Here is a 25,641-nt window from a genome sequence, read left to right on the forward strand (position 1 = left end):
TCTTTGCGAGATATTTTGAGGACCTATATTCGGCACCAGGTGAGCTGAATCTTGATATGGCGCAGGCTTACTTCTCAGAGATCAGCTTGCTCTGGTTCGATGATACACATAGAGCTTACTTTGACAAGCCCTTCTCGGTGGAAGAGGTCAAGGCAGTAATTAATGGACTGCCTGGTGACAAGTCTCCGGGACTGGATGGTTTGACTCCTGCTTTTTATAAAGAGTACTCCGATATTCTGGCTCCCTATCTGTTGGAGGTTTATGCTGAGGCGTTGGAAGCTGGGTCTCTCCCTGCCTCCCCACGGGAGGTGCTGATTGTTACGATACTTAAACCAGGAAAGGATCCCTGCAGCTGTGATTCGTACCACCCGCTCTCCATGCTCAATGTTGACAATACAATTTTGGCTAAGTTAATAGCGCTCCGTCTGCAGCCATTGATGTCGCGTCTGGTGCTCCTGGACCAGTCTGGCTTCGTGCTGGGGCGGTCGACAACGCACAATTTACGCACATTCTTTGCGGTGCTGGGTAGCCTTACGGCGGAGGATGAGGCTGCTGCAGTGATTTTAGATGCGACAAAGGAATTTGATTCCTTGACCTGGCCCTACCTATTTGCGCTGCTGGGCAGGGTGGGCATGAGTGCCCGCTTTATAAGGCTGATTTGCTTGCTGTATATGGATCCGGTTGCAAGACTTAGGTTGAACAGATGCGTATCGGACCCCTTCCCGGGGGACTCGACAGGGATGCCCTCTATCCCGCTACTTTTTGCTATCGCGGTGGGACCACTGGCGGCCTATTTGCAGCAACATCATAATCACAGAGGGTTGCAGTTTAGGCAACATCCGATTTTAATCTCAATGTATGCGGATGATATTGCACTGTATCTGCGGGAGCCGGGTGGGAATTCTGGATATTTTGCTTACTGAGGTTGTCCGCTTTGGTACCTTCTCTGGCATAATGATGAAGTGGTCTAAATCGGTGGTGCTTCCTCTCACTAGTGGCACCGCGCGCTTCTCGTTGCGATATCCTATTGAGTGGGCGGATGGCCCAGTTCGATATCTGGGAGTATAGCTGAGTTGTGATGTTGAGACCATTTGGCTTGCTAATTATTGTAAGCTAGTGGCCTGGTTGGAGGACAGGCTTGAGGTGTGGTGCTCTCTGCCGCTTTCGATTATTGGGTGTATTGGCATTGCCAAGATGGTTGTACTGCCAACATTTTTGTATCTTTTTGTTAACCTTCCGCTGGTGCTGACCGTGAGCTTCCTACGGAGGCTTAGGTCAGCTTTGGTGCGGCTGGTGTGGGCAGGCGGGCAGCCCAGGATTGCATGGGAGAAGCTGACGCTGCCGTTCGAGATGGGAGGGCTTGCCGCCCCTGATCTGGAGCTGTACTATTACTGTGCGCAGACTCACTTTGCGTATTTTTGGATTCGCCCTATACGGTATCTGCCTCATCTTGCGGCTGAGAGTGATGCGGTGTGGCTGGACCGGCTGCCGAGAGTGCTTGGGTGTATGTCCTGGACTCGACCCAGGGGCATAGCCACTGTTGCGTGCACTTCTGGGGCTTGGGCTGCTTTGGTGCATCGGTCAGACATGTGTGAGCCCTTTTCTCCTGTGATGCCGGATGTTACAGATGAGAGGATGTCCCGCGACGCAGGACTGCAAGATTTTATTGCTGTTTCAGAGTTGTCACTGTTGGGGGATTGGTTTGTGAACGAGCGCTTGCAGTCGCCGGAGGAGGTGCTGAGTGCTGGGGCTGATAATGTGCTGCATAGGTTATATCTGTTGCGGGTATACGCAATGCTCCGGGCGTGATTTACTGGCCTCCCGACTATGCCTTAAACTTGTCAGGCGCTTGAGCTGCTATGGCGTACGCAGTCGCCGCATAAGCTTGTTACTAAACTGTATAGGTGCCTGCAGGAGCAGCAGAAGGTGGTAGTGGAGCCTACTAGGGCTAAATGAGAGATGGATGCTGGGGAGGATATTACTGAGGCTATGTGGAGAAGCTGCTGCGCACACATGAGGACACTGTCGCCTAACTATAGATTGCGGCTCATACACTTTAAATTCTTACATCGCTTATATTACACCCCGGCGGTCTGTGTGCTATAGGGGTTGCGTGATGATGCACGCTGTGAATGCTGATTTTCTGCATTTGGCGTGGAATTGTGGAGAGGTGCGCGCCTTTTGGAGAGAGGTGATGCATGCGATAGTTGAAATGACTGTCTTGGATCTGCCTTTCTCCCCTGTGATGGCGTTGCTGGGCCTGCTGAATGGGGTGCCATTGGAGTGGAGACGCCTGGTGGGTATACTGCTTTTGCTGGCGAAGAGAAGAGTGGCGATTTGCTGGGGGCGGGGTAGGGCTCCGTGGAGGTCTGATTGGATGCATGATGCTGCATTCTGTCAGGAGCAGCTGTCAATCTTTTGGGAGCTGGCCCCGGCGTGCTCTCGCCCTAGAGACATTTGGGCACCACTCCGCTCCTTTTTGGAGTCTTATGGCTGAATTGAGAGAGCCTCAGCAGCGCATGAGTGGCCATGCATATTACTGATCGGATTGGATATTGCTCTAAGTGTGGAAAATGTTGTTTGGTGGATGATCCTGCTACATGAGTCTGCTCTGCCGCCTCCATACTTCTATTGTTGTGGCTGTTGTTAAATTTATGCCCTGAGAGTTCCTGCATTCAGATTTACCCCTAGGGGTGTGCTTTATGTTGCTGCTCTTACCGTATATGGGATGCTTCTTGAACTTATGGCTCGAGACTTGCTGGGAACCTTGTTTCATCGGACTATGCTTTCGGTTGTCCCTAGCGTTACTGTATGCACACTTATGGACTCCTTGTGCTGTATTCATGGCTCCTGGGGCTGTTGTTGTTGGTTTTCAGCAAAATTTGTATAAATAAATGAATTAATAATACAAAAAAAAGTGTGGCTAAATCCCCCCCCGAGACTTAAGTAGTTTCAGTGTGGACCCTGATTTGCTCCTGGCACACTGTTGATCCGATCTGGAGACTGGCTATTCCAGTGCTAACTGGAGTAGAAGTAGTTGTGGGACTTTTCTTTGGACAAGCCATGTGTCCGGTTTGGTGTCCATACTGTCTGCAGTTGTGACACCAGGCCTTCTTGGGATCAAAGTTTTTACCCTTATACCCATTTGTGGACTGTGAAGGGGCTCGGGCCCACCCTCCTGTGCAGGTTTTTGGGGCCCTGTAGAGGACTCCTTGTTTTTGTCCTTGGATGTCTCACCACCCTTACCCTGGGGAAGCTTTGTGCCCCCTTTCTTTTTGTCACCCTTGTTTGCCCCAGTGGTCTGCCTTCTTTGCAAATTTTTGGGGAGAAATTGGACCTAGGTCTACCAGATGTTGATGCAGTTTGTCACTGCAGCAATTACTTAACAGATGTTCTTTCATAAATAAATTATACAGCCCATCATAATCACTTACACCACTGACAGCTATCCAACCATCTAGTGTTTTGACTGAGAAGTCAACAAAATCAACCCAGGTCAGGCTCGAGGATTTGTGAGCCCCCCGAACCTAATCCTGTACACCTCAGTTGAGAATCCAAAGCCCTCTATCAGGGTAGCATTCATGAGGTCATAGGATTCTGCATCTTTACCAGAGAGTGTGACAAATCTATCCCTACACTTTGCAGTGAACATTTTCCAAAGGAGAGCTCCCCAGTGAGATCTGCTTACTTTTCTGGTTGCACAAGCCCTCTCAAAAGCTGTGAAACATTTGGTGATGTCATCACCTTCTTCATATTTGGTTACAATCCCTTTGGGGATTTTTAGAATGTTAGTATTCTCTCAGACACTATTTTAGTTGCTGCCACCATTTATGGGACTTAGACCCATTTCTTTTCTTTCCCTTTCTATGGCTAGGAGCTGCTTCTCCACAGCCAATCCCTTGGTCATCCTGGCTAACAGGATGTCCTCTTCATTGAGGCTGTCCTCAATGATTCAGAGGCACTGGTCTCCCCTGTGGAAGAACCAGGTTCTCTGACTATGATTTGTGGAGTCAGGGTTCTGGGAGCACTAATCGCTCTAATTAGGACAGGAGGGGTGAGTTCTTCCTCCTGTTCACTAATTTCCCCATCTGAAGGAGGATCCATGTCAGAGTGGTGGTCCCTTGTAAACTCTGCCAAAAGCTTCTGGAGCTTTGTCTTGGTACCCCGATTTCATCTTTTTCGTCTTACAGAGCAACCTTAACTCTGACATCCCTAGATGCAGGTAAGTTTGAGGTTGAGTTCCATCATTGTCTCATCTGTTAGACTCATTATCTCACTAAAAGTTGGCATTACTTTTTAAGAATCCAAAAACTACTTCTAGAACTTTAATCCTAAGTTTTACAAACGTATAAACTTCAAAAGAAATGCTAACAGGGACTTACACAAGGCCCTAGCAGGACTTTTAAAAAATTAGAAAAATAGTCAAATTGCAAAAATCGATTTCTAATAGCAATTTTTGGAATTTTGTCGTGTGATCAGGTATTGGCTGAGTAGTCCAGCAAATGCAAAGTCTTAGACCCTACTGCTGATCCACCAATGTAGGAAGTTGGCTCTGTATATACTATCTCAAAGTGAGAGATAGTGTGCACAGAGTCCAAGGGTTCCCCTTAGAGGTTGATAGTGGCAAAATTAGATAATACTAATGCTCTATTTTGTGGTAGTGTGGTAGAGCAGTAGACTTATCAGAGAGTAGTTAGTGTTAAACACTTGCTGTGTACACACAGGCAATAAATGAGAACACACACTCAAAGACTAAACTCCAGGCCAATAGGTTTTTATATATCAAAATAGTATTTTCTTAATTTATTTTAGAACCACAAGATTTAGAATTTAGGTAAGTACATAAATTGTAAGGTACTTCACACAGATAAGTATGGAACTTTGAATTAAAACAGTAGTATACACAAATAGCTATTTTAAAAGTGGACACTGCAAAAATCAACAGTTCCTGGGGGAGGTAAGTAACAGTCAGTTTCTCAGGTAAGTAAAGCACTTACAAGTTCAGTCTCCTGGGCATAGGCAGCCCACCGTTGGGGGTTCAAGGAAACCCCAAATCCACTGCACCAGCAACACAGAGCCGGTCAGGTGCAGATGTCAAAGGAAGGCCCAATAACAGGTGCTTCGGTTCCAGTCTGCTAGCAGGTAAGTACCTGCATCTTTGGGGAGCAGACCAGGGGGGTTTTGTAGAGCACGGGGGGATGGGGGGGGGGGACACAGACACACAAAAAACACCCTCAGCGGGACAGGGGCGGCCGGGTGCAGTATGCAAAGTAGGTGTCGGGTTTGTCGTTGAAAACAATGGAGGGACCAGGGGGTCATTCTGGCGATGCAGGCAGGGCACAGGGGGTCTTCTCGGGCCAGCCACCGACTGGGTTAGGATGAGGGCCACCTGCTGGTCACTCCTGCACTGGTAGGTGGTTCCTGTTGGTCCTGGTGGCTGCGGGTACAGTGCTTGGTCCAGGCATCGGGTTCCTTTGTTACCAGGCAGTTGCGGTCAGGGGGAGCCTCTGGATCCTCACTGCAGGCGTCACTGTGGGGGTGCAGAGGGTGTCCATGTCTTTGGAGTCGCCTGGGGGTCCTCTCTGTGGTGTTGGTTCTCCTGAACTCGAGCCGGGGGCGTCGGGTGCAGAGTGTGAAGACTCACGCTTTAGGAGTGAGGCGCAAGTCTCTTTAAAGTTGGTTTCTTGTTGCTGTTTTTAAACAGAGCCGCTGTTCTCGGGAGGTTCTTGGTCCTTTAGGTGCAGGGCAGTCCTCAGAGGTCGCTGGTCCCGCTGGATGCGTCGCTGTGCAGGTTTTTTGGGTCTGGAGACAGGCCAGTAGGGCTGGGGCCAAGTCAGTTGGTGTCTCCGTCGTCTCTGCGAGGCTTTCAGGTCAGTTGTCCTTCTCCTTTCTTTAGGTTGCAGGAATCTGATTTCCTGGGTTAAGGGTCGCCCCTAAATAGTCAATTTAGGGGTGTGTTTAGGTCTGGGGGGGCAGTAGCCAATGGCTACTGTTCTGGAGGGTGGTTACACCCTCTTTGTGCCTCCTCCCAGAGGGGAGGGGGGGCACATCCCTAATCCTATTGGGGGAATCCTCCACAACAAGATGGAGGATTTCTAAAGGCAGGGGTCACCTCAGCTCAGGGCACCTTAGGGGCTGTCCTGACTTGTGGGTGACTCCTCCTTGTTTTTCTCATTATCTCCTCTGGACTTGCTGCCAAAAATGGTGGATGCGTCCGGTAGGGGCAGGCATCTCCATTAGCTGGAGTGCCTTGGGGTGCTGTAACACCAGGCTTGAACCTTTGAGGCTCACCGCCAGGTGTTACAGTTCCTGCAGGGGGAGGTGAGAAGCACCTCCACCCAGTGCAGGCTTTGTTCCTGGCCACAGAGTGACAAACCCATCTGGATGTGGCAGGCTGGCAGGAACTGGTAAGCCTAACACTAGCATTTGGACTGGTATACAGGGGGCATCTCTGTGGATTTATTGTGCTGAGAAGTTTGATACCAAACTTCACAGAATTCAGTGTAGCCATTATGGAACTGTGGAGTTCGTGTTTGACAAACTCCCAGACCATATACTCTTCCCTGGCCACAAGGCCCTTGGTACCAGGGGTACCACTTACAAGGGACATATCTGTGTGCCAGGGCTGTGCCAATTGTGGAGACAAAGGTACAGTTTGGGGAAAGAACACTAGTGCTGGGGCCTGGTTAGCAGGGTCCCAGCTCACTTTCAATCATAACTAGCATCAACAAAAGGAAAAACGTTAGGGGAGTAACCATAAGAGACATTTTCCTACAACCTGCATCTGCAACCAGTGCTCGCAAAGTCCAGTACTCTGTCCCATTGGTCATCAGGCTCACCGAGGGAGCAACGACGCAGGAGAAGACTGCTTTGAGCTCAGGAGGTCAGCCTGTCACTTCACCAAAGTCCTTAGATGCTGACCCCTCCTGGAGTCTCCCAACACCTATACCCAGGGTATAGGACCCCTTGCAGCAACCAAGGCTTGCTGGTGGTCCAATCCAGTCTCCAATAGCACAAAAGCAGACATACCGTCGAGAGACGTCAGGATCCAGAAGGCCAGCATCGAGAGTGGCCCCACTGCTTTGTTTCCCCTCTTCACCAGGTCACCAAGACAGAGTGAATGTCTGATCACCCCGACCTGATGCCTCAAAGCACCTCTGCATCCAAACCCCACAGTCCGAGTCTGAGAGAGGCAATGGTAACAACGGGGTCCTGAAACCCTTAACAGAGCCCCTTAACAGCTGACCCCAACCTTGGGTTTGGCCAGACTGGTCTGCCAATCACCGCCTGAAGTATCTTTCCGCAAGAACCAAGAACAACAAGAGTCTTCAGCAGCTTGAGCCGGACGGACAAAGCACCACTGCACACAGGCCCCCATGCTATGAGGATGAACCGAAAAGTATGGCATAGCATTTATAGATAATATTGAGGACCCACATGTCCGATCTGTTTGCTTGCCAACCCGGGTTTAATCGTGGATCATGCATTCCAGTGGTTGGCTATGATCCTGAGAGAAGACTCTAAAAGGACTTGGCAGGGTGGAGTTGGACTGAGCAGCATGCTTACTTTGGCTGCAGTAGCTGTTTGCACCACAGACCCTCCCAAAAAACTACTGGGTTCCCAATTGGGTTTGGATAGGATGATGGTAGGGAATGCCTATGCCGAAGCCACAAAAAGAACATTGACTGTGTGGAACGCAAAGGCTGGGTTCAACGGCCCAGAAAGGGGGATGTAACTCTATTCTGTTAAAACCGTTCAAAGGGCAGAGTCAGCCTTGTCTCTAAACAAGCGAGTCCCATCGAATGGCAGGTCCATTAGGGAGGAATAGATGTCGTCCGAGAACCCAGTGGACCGTAGTCACACATGGCAGTGAATAGCAACACTAGTGCCTACGGCCCACCCAATGGAGACTGGTGTATCCAAGCCACAATGAATCATGAACGTGGCCGCATCACAACCATTCTGGATGGTTTGTGATAGAACAGGCGTAAAGGTTTCCCTTAATACCAGGGAGGACCTGTGCCACAGAGTGCAAAGGGTGTGAGTATAACGGCCCAGTAAACAGGAAGTTTTAATTGATCACAGAGCCAAACTGGCATAGAACAAGCATTTTCCAAAGGTCTCTACTCTCCTAGAGTCCATGTCAGGGGGAGTGACAGGGAAATTGTTAGGGTTGGTCCGGCTAGTGGAAGCTTGCACCACAAAACTCTCTGGAGAGAGGTGCTGAGAGAAAAAAGGGCGGGTTGCCTGGGCAGGTGGCAATTTGATGATTATCTGGAGGGCCAGTACAGGGTTTAGCCTGGGATCCTAGAAGGATTTCCGTCAAAGCTTCATTGAAGGAGAGGAAAGGCATAGGAAGCAGATATTTCAGTGACTAAGCCAGGAGGCAAAAAGAGGGCAGTTTCACAGAGGTAGCGAGCCCTCTAGCTTTTTGTATATCTTCATACCAATTATCATTGACAGAGGCTGAGCGAACTTATCCCACCGGTCATAGTCATTATCAGAGGTAAGGTGAGTGTAAAAATCTAGGCTGGATTTGGTTGCAAAGTCTGTCAAAGCTGGATCATGTCAAGTCAGCATTGGAGAGGTCAACTGGGCCACCTTTTAGGGGGACAAAGTCGGTGTGACGTACCTGGGCCTGGCATGGTCGAGGTTGCCGTTAATACTGAAGCTGAGGGCAGAAGTGGCTGACAAGCTCTAGCTCGTGCCAAGGGTGAACCAGCCAGTGGTAATACTTGTGGAATGCCTCTCGGCTCAATGGGGTCGAAGGCACGCCTGTGGGTGTTGGTAGGGATCTAAAGAACTGGAGCATAACTGAGGGGGACAACTCAGGTTGTCCAGGAATCAGTTCTGAAGTTGTTCAACCTCTGAAGTGGGACCAGGATTGTTAGCACCACCTAGGGACTTCGGAAGGTGAATGGAAACAGTGAGATGGAGCAGGACTCCACTTTGAATTCTTTGGTTTATGGAGCTTACCTGAGGACTTGAACCACAACAAAGACCGGTCTCATGAACAGCTTTGCTGACTCTACGAATGGGACCGGGATCTGATGTTTGAGATGGAACGGGAGTTAGAGTGGTCCTGAAGCTGCAACTTCTTGTGCTTGCTGACAAAGTTTTGCTTCTCATTCCCTTACGGCCTTCGGATTCATGAACGTGCAGTCTCCACGGGTCTTGGAGTTGTTGTCTGCTCCTAGACAGTATAGGAAAATCTGTTGGGGATCTGTCACAGACATCTGCTTTTGACAGTCCTTGCATGGTTTAAAACCTGCCATCTTAAGAGGTGACATCCCTTGACTACAGACATTTGGAAGAAAGTTGTAAAAAGCGGCCTCTGCTAGACAAGAGAATCACCAGATCCATGTGCGTGAGGCATGTAAAGAAAGGAAGTGATATCAGCGTCCGGGTGATGTCCGAATCTAGGCCCAGAATATTGTTTCAGAGGAGAACAATGTCAGTGTGAAGTCCCAAGGCACCATCTTCCAATACGCAGAAGCACTGCTGAAATGTTTCTGAATCTGGAGAAACGCCCGGGGAGTGTTCAAAATGTGAGGAATCTGCAGCTAGAAGTCTCTAACAGAAAAATGCTATAAAAATGGTGTGCAGAAGAAACTAACTTGGAACCTTATCAAACAGACAGCAAATCTCTTCACAAGGGTGGAGTGAAAGTGTTTCGGTGCGGAATGTGCAGCTAGCGTATCCACAAGAAACTTTCTAACCAGAGGTAAATAAGTTATTCTTCTGATGGATACTCCTAATGACAAATTTTTAAATTAATGACAAAATAAAACTTATCAGAGGAGAAGTCAATCAAGAACTGTGCCAAATGGATGCACATTGGCCCCCAGCACTGTATGGCCAGGGTAGAGCCAAAAATATTTCAGAAGGTGTAGAAAAGTACCCTCTTTTTGGCATGGCAATCCCCACTATTTGCCTATCAGTGTGCTTAGGCTGTTTTTACTCTGATCCTGCTAACTAGGATCCCAGTGATTGTGCTCTCTCCCTCCAAATGTGGTTGCCTTCGTCCTTTGTGCACTCCACAACTGGCATACTGGTATCCCCTTATAAGTCCCTAGTACATGGTACTTAGGTACTCAGTGCATTGGGACACCAGGGGTCCCCCATGGACTGCAGCACGTATTATGTCACCTTTGGGAATTCATGCAAAATGTGTATGCAGGACTGTCACTGCAGCCTGCGTGAAAAAGTGCATGCACCCTTTCACCACAGGTCACTCCATTAGGTCACTGTAAGTCACCTGTATGGTGGGCCCTTCCACCCCAGAGGGTAGGGCGCAGGTCCCCATGTGTGATGGCACTCCTACATGAGCAGAGAGGCCCCTACGAACTCCAGTTCAAACACAGTGGACTTCTTAAGTGAGTTGAAGCCATTTTACCCATGTACTGGACACAGGATCTGTGGTCCAGCTACATAATGGTAACTCCGGACCTGGGTGTGTTTGGTGTCAAACATGTCCGAATTATACCCCAATACTGTTGCCAGTATTGGTTGCATGTTTCCATGCACTCTGGGGCTCCTTATAGGACCCCCCATTATTATCCTACCAGTCTTCCAGGGTTTGCGGGGAGTCCACGCTGCTGTAGCCCCTCAGACAGGTTTCTGCCCTCCTGCTGCGTGACCAGCTCAGGTAGGGGAAGGCAGAACAAAGGATTTCCTGTGGGAGAGGTGAGGCAACATCCTCTCCCTTGGAAATAGGGAGGTAGCCTCCCCAAGCCACCGGTTTGCTTTGAGGGGCTCATTTGGTGCCCCCCCTTGCATAAATCGGTTTGCACCAGTCCAGGGACCTCTGGTGCCTGCTCTGGCACAAAACTGGACAAAGGAAAGGGGAGTGACCACTCCCCTGTCAATCACCACCCCAAGGGTGGTGCCCAGAGCTACTCCAGGTGCCACTCGATTCTACCATCTTGAAAACAAGATGTGAAGAGGCCCCAGGGAGCATCTGAGTGGCCAGGTCATGCAGGTGACGTCAGTGACCCCCTCTGATAGGTGGTCAGTGTGCAAAGTGACCAAACCCATTTTTAGGGCTATTTATGGTCTCCCTTCTGGGTGGGTCCCTAGATTCAGCCTGCAAGACTCTACCAGGACTCCTCTGCATTGTAGACTTCTGCTCCTGGCCACAATAACCGTAACTGGACACTTCAGGAACCGACAAGACTGCAACTCCTGAGATAACCTCGCCTTGCAACATTATTTCCCCGGCTTCTTCCAGCAACATTACCATGGCTGTGCATTCTCTGGGCTCAGCAAGGCTTCAGCTGCACCAAGAAGCAAGAAGGAACGATGTCCAGCTGCGTGGATCTGCTCTCCTCTGGAACCCCGTGGATCCTGCAACACGGGTGGTGGTCTGGAGTGGTCCCCTTGGTCCTCCCTGCCCTCTGTACATTTTGGGAGACAGTGAACCCTCTGTACATTTTGGGAGACAGTGAACCCTTGCCTCTCCTTACACAACAGTATCCCTGTGCACAGCGACTCTTGCAGCAACCAAGGCTTGTTGTCTTCTGCTCCAAGTAGCCCCATACTGCAGCACTTCATCATTGCAAGGACGGTCTCTGCTGCTCCAGCGATGTGGGACTCCTCTCCAGGTGTGCTGAATAGGCCTCAGTGCACCTTACTATGTCTGCTGCCAGTAGGTTGCCCCTGGGGGTTGCGACTGCTTCTGCTGGCTCTCCTGACTGCTAATAGTCAGTCCAGACTCCCTTTCAAGGGTCAAGTCACCTGGACCTTGCTGGTCCTCTTTAGCCTTGCAACTCTTCTTTTGCCTCATCTTGCATTTGCCAAGGCTTGTTGGTGGTTCTCCCAACCACTGACAACCTGCGACCCGGTGACCAACGTGGGACATTATCTGCACAGCTCCAAGGACTTCTCTGCAGCTCCTGGGCTCCACAACTGATCATCATCTTCCCCCGTCGACCTGGATCTTCATCAACAGAGGGGTGGGTAGTGGCTCTTGCCCTGTCTGGCCACTCCATCGTGGACTGGACTCTGTCCCTTTTTCTGCAGGTCCTCCTCTTCCAGAATCCACCTTTGGGTTTTTATGGTCTGGTCCTGTTCTTGCACAATCCATTTCTAAGTCCTCTTGTTAGTCCTTGGATAAAACAGACCTCTACTCTCCTGGTCACAGAGGTCACTAAGGCACTCACCTCTTAGGGTCCAGAGTTCTCCCAGCTCCCCTTTAACTACTCCACATCCTTGGGTGGGGGACTTCAATTCGCATTCCACTATTTCAGTTAATGGTCTGGCCCTCTCCTAGGGCCATAGCTATTTTCTATTATTCCTGCCAATGCTTGTTGTTTCCTAGGCTAATTCCTAGTTATTATTGCGTATATCTATAGTGTACTTACCTCCAGTTGGGGTCTAGTTCAGTGTTAATATGATAAAGTACCTTTATTTTTGCAACACTATGTGGCTCCTTTCAGGTGTGATAAGCTACTGTGTGACTGCTGTGATATTGCAAGTGCTTTGCACTCCTCTTAGACAAGTCTTGGCTGCTCATCCACAGCTACCTCTAGAGAGCCCTGGCTTCCTAGACACTGTCTTCGTTCACTAATAGGGGTTGCCTGGACTTGGTATAAGGTGCTAACATCATAGGTGTCCACCACACACCAGGGTAGCTTCCGACAGAAGGAAGAGAACCAGACCACGTCAAAAGGCTAACATCAGAGCTAAGAACACTTCTAGATCATGGATAAGACCAGACCTCTCTGGCAAAGTGAGCCCCAGTAAATCAAAATAAATAACTAAATATATATGTGTGTGTGTATATATATATATATATATATATATATATATATATATATATATATATATATATATATATATATATATATATATATATTCCTTAGCAAATGGCCGTATGTCAGCCTGCGCGCTCTAACTGCCAGTGCCAATGCAGGAGTTCATGGCCAGACCCCAATCCATAAACAACGAAGAATAAACCATTATTCAAATCCCTCCTTTCTACTCTCTAGTTATAATGGTTTACCATTTTGTTAATAATTTTGTATTACTCGTTTGTTACTTATTCTATTTGAAATTGTTTACCCTCAGTGGGAACATTCTAGAGAGATGGATTTATTTTTTCTGAATTCATTTGTAATGATTATAATCATTCCTATTTATCAAGCAATAGTCATTCACAATCTGCTTGTAAGGAGAGAAGGGAGAAGGTTATATTAAATCCCCAAAGTATAATTTAAGACCAGTAATTCTTTCAAGAAGGCGGTGAATTTCGATCCTGTCTTCTGACAAAGTTTTTCATAAGTGTACATGTAATTCTTCAATGGTGTCCATGCTGGACGGGATCCTTGTCCTTAATTTAATGATATATTTGGATTCTAATCAACGGAGTTTCAAAATTCTATCCCCACCCCCTTTCCTGTTGAGAGAAATGGACTCCAAAGTATCGCATTGGTTTCCAGTCATTTTCTCGATATAGTATTTGATGTCTTACTATTGCATAGCTTTGATCTTTGTTGTTCACCACTCTTATGTGTTCCAGTTTGTGTTTTTTCAATTTACAAATTGTGCTACCCACATATTTCATGCCACATTCTCATTTTAATACACATACTACACATTGGTTGTCTCACATGTTAATTTTTTATTGATTTTAAAAATGTGTCTTAAAGTGTTCCTCACTTCTTTTCTATTTTCACCAATCCGACATGCCTTGCATTTTAAACACTTGGTAAATCCAACAATTTGTTCTATTAACCAAGTATGAGGTATATCTTCTTTCAGTAATTGCTCCTTGATGGATGAAGCACTTCTGTAAGTAATTTTCAGTCTTATTCCTATAATGGGACCTATGTCAGGATCACATTTCAACGGACTCCAATGTTTTTTCAAAATACTGAATATTTCCTTGTGTTCTTTATTGTATGTCATTATCATCCTTATTTATTGATCCTCTTTTGTATTTCTTGGTATTTTTCCCACTTTAGTCATCCCCTGACTAATATATTGTCTTGGATAACCTCTTCTTTTTAATCATTCCTTGACATCCTCAAATTGTTTTGTCATCTCTAAATCATTTGAGCAATTGCGTCTTACCCTCAGGAATTCACTGTAAGGGATTCTTTTCATCAAGTTTTGTGGATAAAACCTGCTCCCATGCTAAATACTACTTGTTGCAGTGGGTTTGCGATACAATGTAGTTTCCAGAGTTTGGCCTTGCACATAAACTTTAATGTCTACAAATTGTATTTCTGTTCTATTCATTTTATGTGTGAACTTTAAACTGATATCATTTGTGTTCAATATTTTAAAAAATTCTTGAAATTCCCCCTCCGTTCCTTGCCAGATAACAAACAGATCATCAATGAACCTTAACCAAATTACTATTTTTTACATATACTGGATGTTTTCCTCTCTCCAAGCCACTTCCCTCTCCCGCCAACCCATTGTAAAGTTGGTGTAGCTTGGAGAAAAGAAGACCCCCCATCGGTGTCCCCTGTATTTGTAAAAAGAGTTAATGATTAAACATAAAGACATTATTAGTCAGACATAGCTCAATCATTGACAATAACATCTTTGAGTGTTGCAGCTCCTGTATGTTACGCTGTCTTAGAAAATATTATACAGCCTTAAGGCCCACTTCATGTTTTATAGATGTGTATAAGGACACCATATCAATTGTCACCAATAAATATTCAGGGTGCCATGTTATATCATTTAATATTCTTAGAAAATCACCGGTGTCTTTCACAAAAGAACTCAAAGTTGGAACTAGGGGTGCCCAAAAATAATCAATATAAGTTGACAAGTTCTCATACAGTGACCCACAACTCGATATGATCAGTCTTCCTGGTGGATTTGTTAATGATTTGTGTATTTTTGGCAAGAAATAAATGATTGTGATCACTGGAAATTTATTCAACAGGTACTGATATTCATTATCATTGATTAAGCTTTCTTCACGTCATTGTTTTAACATGTCCTCCAGATTCTTTATATGATCATTAATAGGATTTTTCTCCAATTTGATAGTTTTTGTTGTCATTTAGTTCTCTATATGCCTCTTTTTTTATAATCTTTTTTGTTGATAATGACTATATTTCCTCCCTTATCAGCAGTTTTTATCTCTATTGTGTCAACTGTTCTTAAATGTTTCAAAGCTTTCCGTTGATTAATAGTGAGGTTTTATCTTTTACCTCCCAAATAATTTGTTTTTAAATTGTCCAAATCCTTCATAACAAGTTCATAAAATATATAAATTTTGTTGCCTGGCCTCAATATTGGACAACATTTTGACTTCATTTTCAATGTACTATGTTTTTGTTAATCAATTCTTATATTTAATAATTCCAGAATATCTGTCTCAGAAAATTCCTCGTCTTCCAGATTATGCATCAGATCATAGCATGCTTTCAAGTCATGAAATTGTTCAATATTTAAATTGGTTTCATTCACCCTATTCTGATCCTGATTTTCAATCTCATTATCCTTTTTGGCAAAATATTTTTGTTTAACTTTAATTTTCTAACAAATTTCTATATATCAATTTTCAGTTGAGTCTGATCGAAATGTGTTTCAGGACAAGTATTTAATATACTTAGTTATTCTGCCGTTAGTTCATAGTTTGACAGATTCGCTACCAAATCATTATTCACTGTTGTTGCTACTGTTTTTTCTGACGTTCCCGTAGTTGGTACTTTCTTCTACCTATTTTCTCTTCTCCTTTTCCTAAATTCGTTTTTTGTGAATGACCTCTGCCCCATCCCCTGTTTCTCGGGGTTCGTTGATTGATGTAAAGTAATCGTAGCTCCTCTAAAAAAAAGTTGAACTCTCTGTATTCAATTTGCTTGGTTGTCCTTTTTTGTTTCCTTCTACATCTGATTCACTATGGTGTTGTTAGAGGCCATTGCTGTTACTAATTTCCCTCAAGCATATTGTTCTTTTAAAATGTCAAATCTAATCACAATGAACAATGCCATACTCAAAACTGAGTAGATGTGCCCAGAATAACTCTCATCCATTCTCATCCATCCACTTCACAGCAGAGATGGATATCATATAGGTGGTAGAAACAAGGAGATGCCTACATAGTACCAGTAACAAGCAAGTTACTTATCTTCTGTAACGCATTATCTGGTAGAGACTCTATCCAGCTGCAGATTCCTTACCTTTAGAATTTCCAGGGGAAAGTTTGGAATCTGGAACTTTTGCTGAGCAATACCCTTACGTGGGCCATTGGGTGGTGTCATTCGGATCCGTGTGGTGTCGTCCGCGTCGTTGGAGCCGTCACGGTTGCCTACAAAGGCACCACCCAGGCGCATGTACGTCAGTACTTTTCCACGACCTCCACACCAGAAGCACAGTCATGGAAAGAACCAACATTTTTGAATGTGTGAAAAAACAAAGGCCCCGAAAGGGACAATCCCTAACTCTAGGAAATGAGTCAGCAGAGCGGGGAGGCATGGGGGGGTGTAAGGAATCTGCAGCTAGGAGTCTCTACCAGATAATGCGTTACCAAAGGTAAGTAACTGGTTCATCTGATAGAGACTTCCAGACGCAGTTTCCTTACCTTCAGAATAGATACCCAATCCATAACCTCCTGGCAGTGGGCTGCAGACAAATAGTCCTCAAACTAAAAAGTCATGCAGCACCTAATGGGTAAAGTGCCCATCCCTGCAGACTTGACTATCCAGGCAGTAGTGTTTGGCAAACGTGTGCAGAGACGCCCACGGTGCAGCCTGACAGACATCCAGGACTGGCACACCTTTTGCTAACGCAGTGGTAGCAGCATTGCCCCGGTGCAATGAACCCTCAGGAGGCTGCTTCTTGGCCAGAGCGTAGCAGATTTTAATGCAGAGACTGACCCAGCGTAAAATGGTTCATTTCTGGACTGCCCGATCTTTCTTCACTCACCTGTACCCCAAAAAGAGTTGGTCATACACCCGAACTCTTTGGTGCGGTCAAGGTAGGACAACAATGCTCTTTTTGAGTCCAGGCGATGAAGTCGCTCTTCTTGCTTAGAGGAATGCGGGGAGCAAAGAAGGTGGGCAGGGAGATATTGTGACCCGGGTGAAATTGGGTCACCACCTTAGGGAGGAAAGAAGCATAAGTGAGAAGCACTAGTCTGTCCGAAAACATGGTGAGATATGGAGGTTTGGACGAGAGAGCCTGCATCTCATTCACCCTCCTGGCAGATGTTATTGCCACTTAGAAGGCTGTCTTGATGGGAAGGGACAATTGTGTAAAGGCTCAAAGGGAGCACACATAAGATAGGTGAGAACTAGATTTAAGTCCCACTGAGGCATAATAAAGGGCATAGGAGGAAACGTATGTACAAGCCCTTTAGTAAATTATTTACAATAGGAGATTTGAATAATAAAGGCTGATCAGGCAGCCGAAGAAAAGTCGATAAGGCAGAATGATAACCCTTGAGAGTGCCCAATGCAGAGCTATGCTGGGTGAAGGACAAGGTCAAGAGAAGGATGTCAGAGAGAGAAGCAGAACGAGGATCAATAGATCTTTCTGTACAATAATATACAAAGAACAACCAGTGCCTACTTCTGATATTGTAACCCTTTTTATAGCCCGCTTGGCCTGGAGAGCTGTAATTTCCTCTTGGAGCAAGGTCATATGATCGTCCGCCAGCCATTCTTGCATTGCCAGTATAAAGGGAGGAAAAGAATGGAATGGGAGGGAGTATTCCCTCCGAACGATCTGCAAGACCCATTTGTCCGTGTGGAGAAGATGATGTTGGATTCTCCCTCCAACTGGCCACCCAGGGTCTTGCAGAAGCAGACTAGGAGGGCTTAGAAGTGGATGACTCCTGGCTACCAGATCCACGGGGTTGGAATGCACCGCATCCATGTTCTTTCACAGACTGGGAAGCTTACGCATGAAGGTGGCTGGCATAGTGTTGGCACTGGGCACACCCCTTCTGTAGCCATGGAAGGGGCGAAAGGTAGACTGAGGGCGAGGTATCACTGAGAGGGCAATGACTTGGCTGTAGGCTGTGAGTCCCTTAAGCGCTCCAGTGCTGAATCTGCCTTTTCACCAAAGAGATGAGTCCTGTCGAAGGACATGTCCATAAGGTTGGCCTGGAGATCCCATAAAAAGCCAGATGTTCTAAGCCAGGCATGATGCTATAGGGCCACTGCTGGCGCAAGTCAGTCATGTCCAAACCACACCTAATAGTGAACTTTGCTGCATCTCTCCTGCCCTTCACTGTTTAGGAGAGGATGGTCAGGGCTTCCTCCAGGACCTGTGGCAGCACTCACTCAACTGTATCCCACAAGGTATGGGAATAACGACCAAATAGGTATGCAGTGTTCACTGACCGCAACGCCACGCTGGCAGAAGAAACATTTTCTTGCCGACGCTATCCAGTCTCTTGGATCCCCTGTCCAGGGGAGCGGCAGGGAACGCACCATGGGAATTTGAGGCTTGGACTACCAAGCTCTCGAGGGTGGGGTGTTGGGTAAGAAAACTAGGATCACCCTGGGCAGGGCAATGTCAGCGGGCAATTGGCCTATTTACAGGAGCCCCTTTGCTGGGCTTAGACCAAATTCCCAGCAGGATATCAGTCAGTGCTTCATTAAAGGACAATAAGGGTTCGGATGAGGAAACCCCTGGCTGAAGCACTTCCATCAAGAGGTTAGTCTTGACCACCACAGAGGAAAGTTTGGGATCAAGGACCTCTGCTGCCTTCTTCACCACCATAGCATAAGATGCTCCCCCCTCCTCTGTAACCACTGATGTAGGGGGGTAGAGCAAGCCTGTATCTGGGGAAGTGTCCAACCCACTGGCATCTGCACGTTCCTCATACCAGTCCAATGAAGTTGGGGTCTCTAACTGGTATTCTAAAGGGTCCAGTGACAGCTCCCACTCTTCCCCCATGCCTGGCTGCACCAGAAAAGACACAGGCAATGACCTAGGAACAATGGGTTCTGCCTGCGCCAAAATCAACATCAATCGACGCAGTTCTGACTCCGATGTGGCCTCCTCCCAACCCACAAGGCCCGAAGGCACTATGCAGGGGTCGGTCTGCTTCAACACAAGGCGCATGGCCTCATAGATGTCTTTCAACTAAGCGGGGGTTGCTCTGGCTCCTGGAAATGGGGGGGGGGGTCAAAGTCAGACTTGGCAACGGCTCCACAGAACTGTGCCTGGAACTCCGATGCTCCTCACTTGTCGCGTCAGTCGAGGTGAAGATGAATTTCGTTTGGACTTCTTTCAGTGCTTTTTCTCCAAATGTCCAGAGAACCTTGAGTGCGATGCAGAGGACTTGGGGCTCCTGAAGCAGTCCTACGACCTTCTGTTCCATTGGGACAGGACCTCCTAGGAGTTGCACTTGCTGGCGTTGACCGCCGGGCCACAAGCAGCTTTAGGGACCACGCCCTTAAAGCTTTCAGCAACATGGCCCGGCAGTCCGAGTACAACTTCGAGTCATGGCCATGCTCCAGACACTATAAACAGGCCAGATAGGGGTCTGTAAACAATATGGCGCAGTGACATGCGCCATAAGTAAGGTGACCAGATTTTGAAAAGCAAAAACCGGGACAGGTCAGACATAAAAAAAGGACTAAAGACTTTACTCTCACTTTTATATCTCTCCTGTCCCTTTTTTTTTTTTTTGCAAAGATTTGTGAGTGTGTGTTTATATATATGTATATATATACACACACACACACACACATTTACAAGACTCCATATATAAAATTAGCTATGGCTTGACCTCCCACCCTGCACCCCCAATCTGCCTCCACCCACCTCTCTCTGCTCCCCACTCCGTCTCTCTGCTGGCAGCAGACAGGGGACTGTGTTGCCTGACAGTAACAGATAAATTACTTTAACTATTTCATACTTTACTTATGCTTCCCTACGTGATCCGACTATTGTCCCAAAATCCGGGACATATATTTAATTATCTGACCTTTGTTCCAAAAACCGTGACATTTGTTAAAAATTATGAGAAGCATCGGGACACCGGGACAGTCCTCTAAAAACCGGGACTGTCCGGGGAAATCCAGGATGCCTGGTCACCCTAGCCATAAGGCTTAAAATCTATCTTCTTCAAAGACATCTTCTACATATTTCCAAAAACGGTCGACAAAAAGTTTTTAAAAAACTGTAAAAAAAAAAAGACAGAGGGGTAGCTCTTCATCGGATCAGCACTAAATGGCACAGAAAGAAAAAAACTAGCATCTGCGTGACTAGGTGGCACCTATTTAGGTAACGACGTCACCCAACAAAGGGACCTGATGGCACGCAGGGGTACTACTCACGCATAAGTTTCCGGATCCAGTCTGATGCCTGGGAAGGTAAGGAACCTACAGCTATAAGTCTTGATCAGATTCAGAATTACAGAGACAGCTGCTGTAGGAAGAGCAGGATGGACTTACAGGTGTTGTAGCAGAGTTGTATAACATGATAAAAACATTAATGTGGTAGTAAGAGCAGAATAACATGTTACGGAGATAGTGCCCAGAGGGACATAAATCATGAATAGATGAATGGTAGAGTGGGCTGCTGATACCTGGCTGTCCCAAGCTACTTTGCATCTCCTTGTTCTTGCTATTTTTCTCCTTTTTGAACTTGTTGACCAGCCGGAATTTGCCACTTCGACTGCGTTTGGAAAAATCGGACAGCCGGTTCTGCAAAACAGGACACAGAAATGTCAATACACAGAAAAGCAAGGAGTTGTCCTAGTGAACCACACTTCTCAAAGTTGTGCAGCAGATGATGTACTATGTTGATTGACACTAGTCATGAGCAAATCATAGTCTGGTTACTGTCTAGGTATGGGTACTGCCTTTGGGATGGCGTAAAACTCGCTATATGCAGGCAAGTGTGGCAGCAAGGTATGAAGCTGAAAGTAGTAAGGTACCATGAACATGAAAACCGATAGTCTGTATAGAGATGTGACTGTGCATTCAGGGATTGGAGGACTATGACTTGAAGCGAGGTGAAGAAATGTAGGCTGACTTTCTGCAGAGGTCAAAGGTCTGCATGTGATATTGAGAGTACAGACCTGAACTCTACACCAATGTGTTGAGTTGCAGAAGAAAGGCCTGCTTGGGGGTGGGAGAGTGCATAAGTAAAGTGTGTGAATTCAACAGGGAGATGAGCAAGTGAAAGAACACTGTCTTCAGAGTAGTCAAGAAGACCTGCTGGCCTCTATAGAATGATCTCAAACTCTAGAACAACTAAAGCACAGGAAGGTACAGAAATTCACAGCAGACAAGCAAGAAAGTGCAAAAATTCAAACTAGTGGTTTCAAAGGAACTGTTAGACTCAAATGTTTGTTGGGTGATGCAATAATTCCGGCTCACCATTTACACTACACATGGGTCCTAGTTATGAGGAGCGCAGTAATAGGGCAAAGGACTCCTAGCCCTACAGACACCATTACTGGCTAGAAGTTTATCTCCATGGTCAGAAAATCACACAATTAAGAGATGGATCCTGGTTGTACATCTAAGGATGGGGAATAATCAAGGGAATCTGATTTAGCACATCAAATATCACTTTTAACAATAACTTTCCAAAAACGAGTATTATGAGCCCTTGGTGAATAGAAAAGTAGCCCGCTGTTGTCCGCTGAACAATAAAAGGGAATGGCCATTGTAAATAGATGTGAGCGGCACCATAGCAGTCCAGGAATAAGGATTGATTAAACTGTCACAGGGTACAGTGCCCGTAAAAAGGGTCTGATGGTATTAAGTTATACACAGTCTCTCCTCAGTGGGAGCAGCTATAATTCTTATTCTAGATCTTCACCTCGTCATCACCAGGTTCCATGAGATGCCAGAGCCAGGGGATTTCAGACACTTTTCTCACTTCTAGATCCATGTTTTTGAGAGACGTTGCAAGCTGCTCTTTCTGGGGAGGATCCAGCTCCTGCAGAAAGAAATTAACAAACTGCTGTGAGTCAATTTAACAGATGTCTGAGGCCAGTGGGTAACTGCTGAAAGACAGGAGCATGTGAATTATGTAACTGACATGGGCAAAAGTTCAAAGAAAGGACCACAGCACCTAACTAACAGCCTCTGGAAAACAGTGAGCATCTACTAACTTTTTATCAGTTTTGCACTAAATTACTTTTTTTTTCTCCCTTTTCCTTAATATATTGGTGTATCCTTGGATCATTTGTTCTTATCTGGTTTCTAAATGGTTGCATGTATTAAATTCAAGAACATATCTCGGTTTTGAAGAATTTACTTTCAATTATTATTTTTTAAAGACTTTTGCACAAACAATTCACATCAATATGGTTTAAAAAAATCTGTAACTGAACCCCACACCAACATCAGGGATCTAAACGTCTTTCAACTGTGCCTTATGCCACTAGAAAAAGAACTCAGCAAACAGGCCAACTGTGGGAAGTCAGCAACAGTGCTTGCACAAAGTAATCAGCAGAGATGGTATAGGAGAAACATGCAGTAGTACCAATAAAACAGAACAATTCTTGTATCAAAAATAAAAAAAAATTATTGTGATTGTATAGCCATTCATTTATGGCCTTCTTATCCCTTGAAAGGGGTAGGAAAGAGTTGGTTTTGAATGGATGAAGGAGTGTTGGCTGATGTGTGCCTTACAGGAGGTACAGGTAAGCACCCTTTTTGGCATAGTTAGCCCCACACTGTTTGCCTTGTGTCCGATGTAATTTCGACTGAAAGTGCACTAGGTTCCAGCTAACCAGGTCCCTAGTGCCAGATCTTTCTCCCCTAGAACTGCACAGTTGTTTCCCCAATTGGCAAAACCTTTAGCACCCTCTGTAAGTCCCTACAACATGGTACACCTGGTACCTATGGCCTGCTGTACTAAAGAGGGTCCCTAAGGGCTGCAGCACAAAATGTGCAACCCTAAGGGACCCCACACGAGCGCATGACAGGCTGCCATTGCAGGCTACGTATCTTGGTGCAGATAAAAGTGAAAACAGGACATGGCACACAGCCTGTGTGCCATGTCCCCTAACACTGCATATAATATATGTAAGTCACCCATCTAGCAGGCCTCACATTCATCATGCAGGGTGCACTATATCACATTAGGCAAATTAGGAGCTGTACCCACTTCATGCCAGTACCACCCTTAAAGTGGACGAGCTGAAGTGGACATCACTTTTTAGATTCTTCCATCTTGGGTTAGAAGGAATTAGGCCACTAGGGTCAGGGTTATGCCCACTTCCCAACAGAAGTGGTCACAGAAAGGGTGTAGTCACCGTAAAGGTAGGCAACCCATGGGCTGCCACCTGGCACTCTTTCTAACGCCCCTAAATTGAGTATTTAGGTGGCACCCCAGAACTCAGATCTCTGCTGACCCGAAGGAGGACACCCCAGAGATGCAAAAGGCAATAACGGAAGATTTGTGAAGGACTCTGCACCAACCCTGCCAGCCTGCCTTTGGACTTCGACAAATTGTGTGAAAGAAAACTCGTCCTTCAGCAGCTGAAACTTCAGAAAACCCAAAAAGACTGCCAGCCTTCACCCCAGTACAAAGAACTCCAGTGGAGTAGCAGAACAGCTCTCCTGCATCCCTGCAGGCACTCAAGAATCGCTAAACAGGACTTCAGACCACCATAACTGCCTCCGGACAGCAACACTGGCGCCAAGCCCCCCAGCCCCTGTTGAAGTGTGCCAATGGTACCAATTTAGTCACCAGCCTCTCCAGAGAGAAAGTCCATTTTGGGTTTCCCCACTGCACCATTCACATTGAAGCCTTGAGCCTCTTTGTGCAGGCCCCTATCAACTGCCTCCGCTGACGGTAAGCCCGACGGTCCACTGCACCTCTACACCCGGACACCCTGGACCGAGAAGTAGAGGACCAGTAGTGTCACCGCATCCTCCAGGCTCTTGAGACCTGAGCCCACTTGTTGCTACACCCAGACTGGTTCTCAGGTCCACGCCTGCAGCCTGTTCTGTGGGCCACCCTCCACCGCCACTGGTGAATGACAGCCGGCAGACCAAGAGCCCTCTGCACTGGACAATCTGGACCAAGGAGAGGAGGACAGCTGGTGTCCCTACTTCTCCGAGCATCACAAGACTTGAGCCCTTTTGGTGGCCACCCAAACTGGACACCTAGTCCTAGCCTGCAGGCTCTTTTCACAGTGACCCATCTCCATAGGAATGCCTTGAGTACCCAACACTGTCTACCACCCTGCACCCGGCCACAACTGTGCCACTGACGGGGTACTGTGGGGTGCTGCCTTGGACCTTGCCCACTACTCACCTTAAACCCAAGAGATTGGGCCTGTAAGTCGCTGTACTCTACCTGTTTGCTAACCTTGTTTTCCTCCCCTCTGTTAACACTGAAAAACTCAAAAATTGCAGCGTGTCCATTTTCACAAGAGAAAAGTATTTATGCTTAACAACATGCTTGCCTTGTAACAAAGTTTTTTGTTTCAAAGTATATATAAAAAGAAGTTTTACTTTTCTAAACTGCTCTTGGTTTTAATCTTTGAGTGTGTCTCATTTATTGCCTCTGAGAGTACAACAAACGCTTAGCACTGCCCTTTGATAAGCTTAACTGCTCACCTACACTACCACAAAAAAAAAGAACATTAGTCCTATCTACTTTTACCTCTGAAAACCAATTTGGAATCCACTGGACTCTTATCATGTTGTGCTTCCCTTTAGTGCACCATACAGAGAGCCATCTTTCTACAGGAGGCATGTATTTGTGTTGTGAGTGAGGCTTAGAAAAGTGATTCAAATGTGTCAGTGAAGGTGTGTCGCTGAAGAATATTCCCTGAGATGTGAGAGATGGGATTCACAGCAGTTCTTGTAGGTTATGCCCAGTTGAACAAGTTACTTACCTTCGGTAATGATTTATCTGATAGAGACCTATTCTAGTTGCAGATTTCTTTCCTTAGAATTTACCCAAGGCGTCACACTGGATCTGAAGATTTTTCTTCGAGCAGAACCCTTGCGCGCTGTCAGGAGGCATCGGTCGATTCCGTGTGCATCATTGTCACTGTGATGACATCTCAGACGTATACAGGCACCACCCTGCGGAGCTGATGTCAGTTTCTTTTCACAACAGTAGCACGGAGCCATGAAGAACACTGAGAATGGTGACTCAGAGCTAGGGCCCTAAAAAGGGATTCCCTGTCGTAGGAAAGTACCCTCTTTCTTGGCATGGTTACCCCCATTTTCATCCCTATCGTAGGCTCTCCTATCCCGGGGTGCAAGTACCTGTGTGTGAGGGCACCCCTGCACTAGCAGAGGTGCCCCAACGAACTCCAATTCCATTTTCCTGGACTTCATGAGTGCAGAGACGCCATTTTATGCGTACACTGGACATAGGTCCTATGTTCATCTACATAATGGTAACTCCGAACCTGGGCATGTTAGGTATCAAACATGTCGGAATCATAACCCAATACTGTTGCCAGTCTTGGAAGTATGATTCCATGCAATCTGGGGGCTCCTTAGATGATGCCCAGTATTGCTCCTACCAGCCTTCTGGGGGTTTCCAGGCAGCCCAAGCTGCTACCACCCCCTCAGGCAGGTTTCTGCCCTCCTGCTGCTTGAACAGCTCAAGCCCAGGAAGGCAGTACAAAAGATTTCCTTTAGGAGAAGGGGGTAGCACCCTCTCCCTTTGGAAATAGGTGTTACAGAGCCAATGGTATGCTTTAAAGGGTACATTTTGTGCCTTAAGTGCATA

General features: G+C 46.5%; 1 protein-coding gene across 4 annotated transcripts in view; it reads right to left on the reverse strand.

Moving 5' to 3' along the window:
• The window catches only part of DGKD (diacylglycerol kinase delta), a 1,336,482-nt gene that overhangs the window by 57,286 nt on the left and 1,253,555 nt on the right, over positions 1–25,641 (reverse strand). For all 4 annotated transcript variants that reach the window (XM_069213762.1, XM_069213763.1, XM_069213760.1 and 1 more), the window contains 2 exons: positions 21,754–21,873; positions 20,510–20,627 (listed from right to left, as the gene is read on the reverse strand). In XM_069213762.1, the coding sequence (XP_069069863.1) occupies positions 20,510–20,627; positions 21,754–21,873 (238 nt within the window). The remainder of the gene's footprint in view (positions 1–20,509; positions 20,628–21,753; positions 21,874–25,641) is intronic.

The sequence above is a fragment of the Pleurodeles waltl genome, chromosome 11, assembly GCF_031143425.1.
Source record: "Pleurodeles waltl isolate 20211129_DDA chromosome 11, aPleWal1.hap1.20221129, whole genome shotgun sequence".
Lineage (NCBI taxonomy): Eukaryota > Metazoa > Chordata > Amphibia > Caudata > Salamandridae > Pleurodeles > Pleurodeles waltl.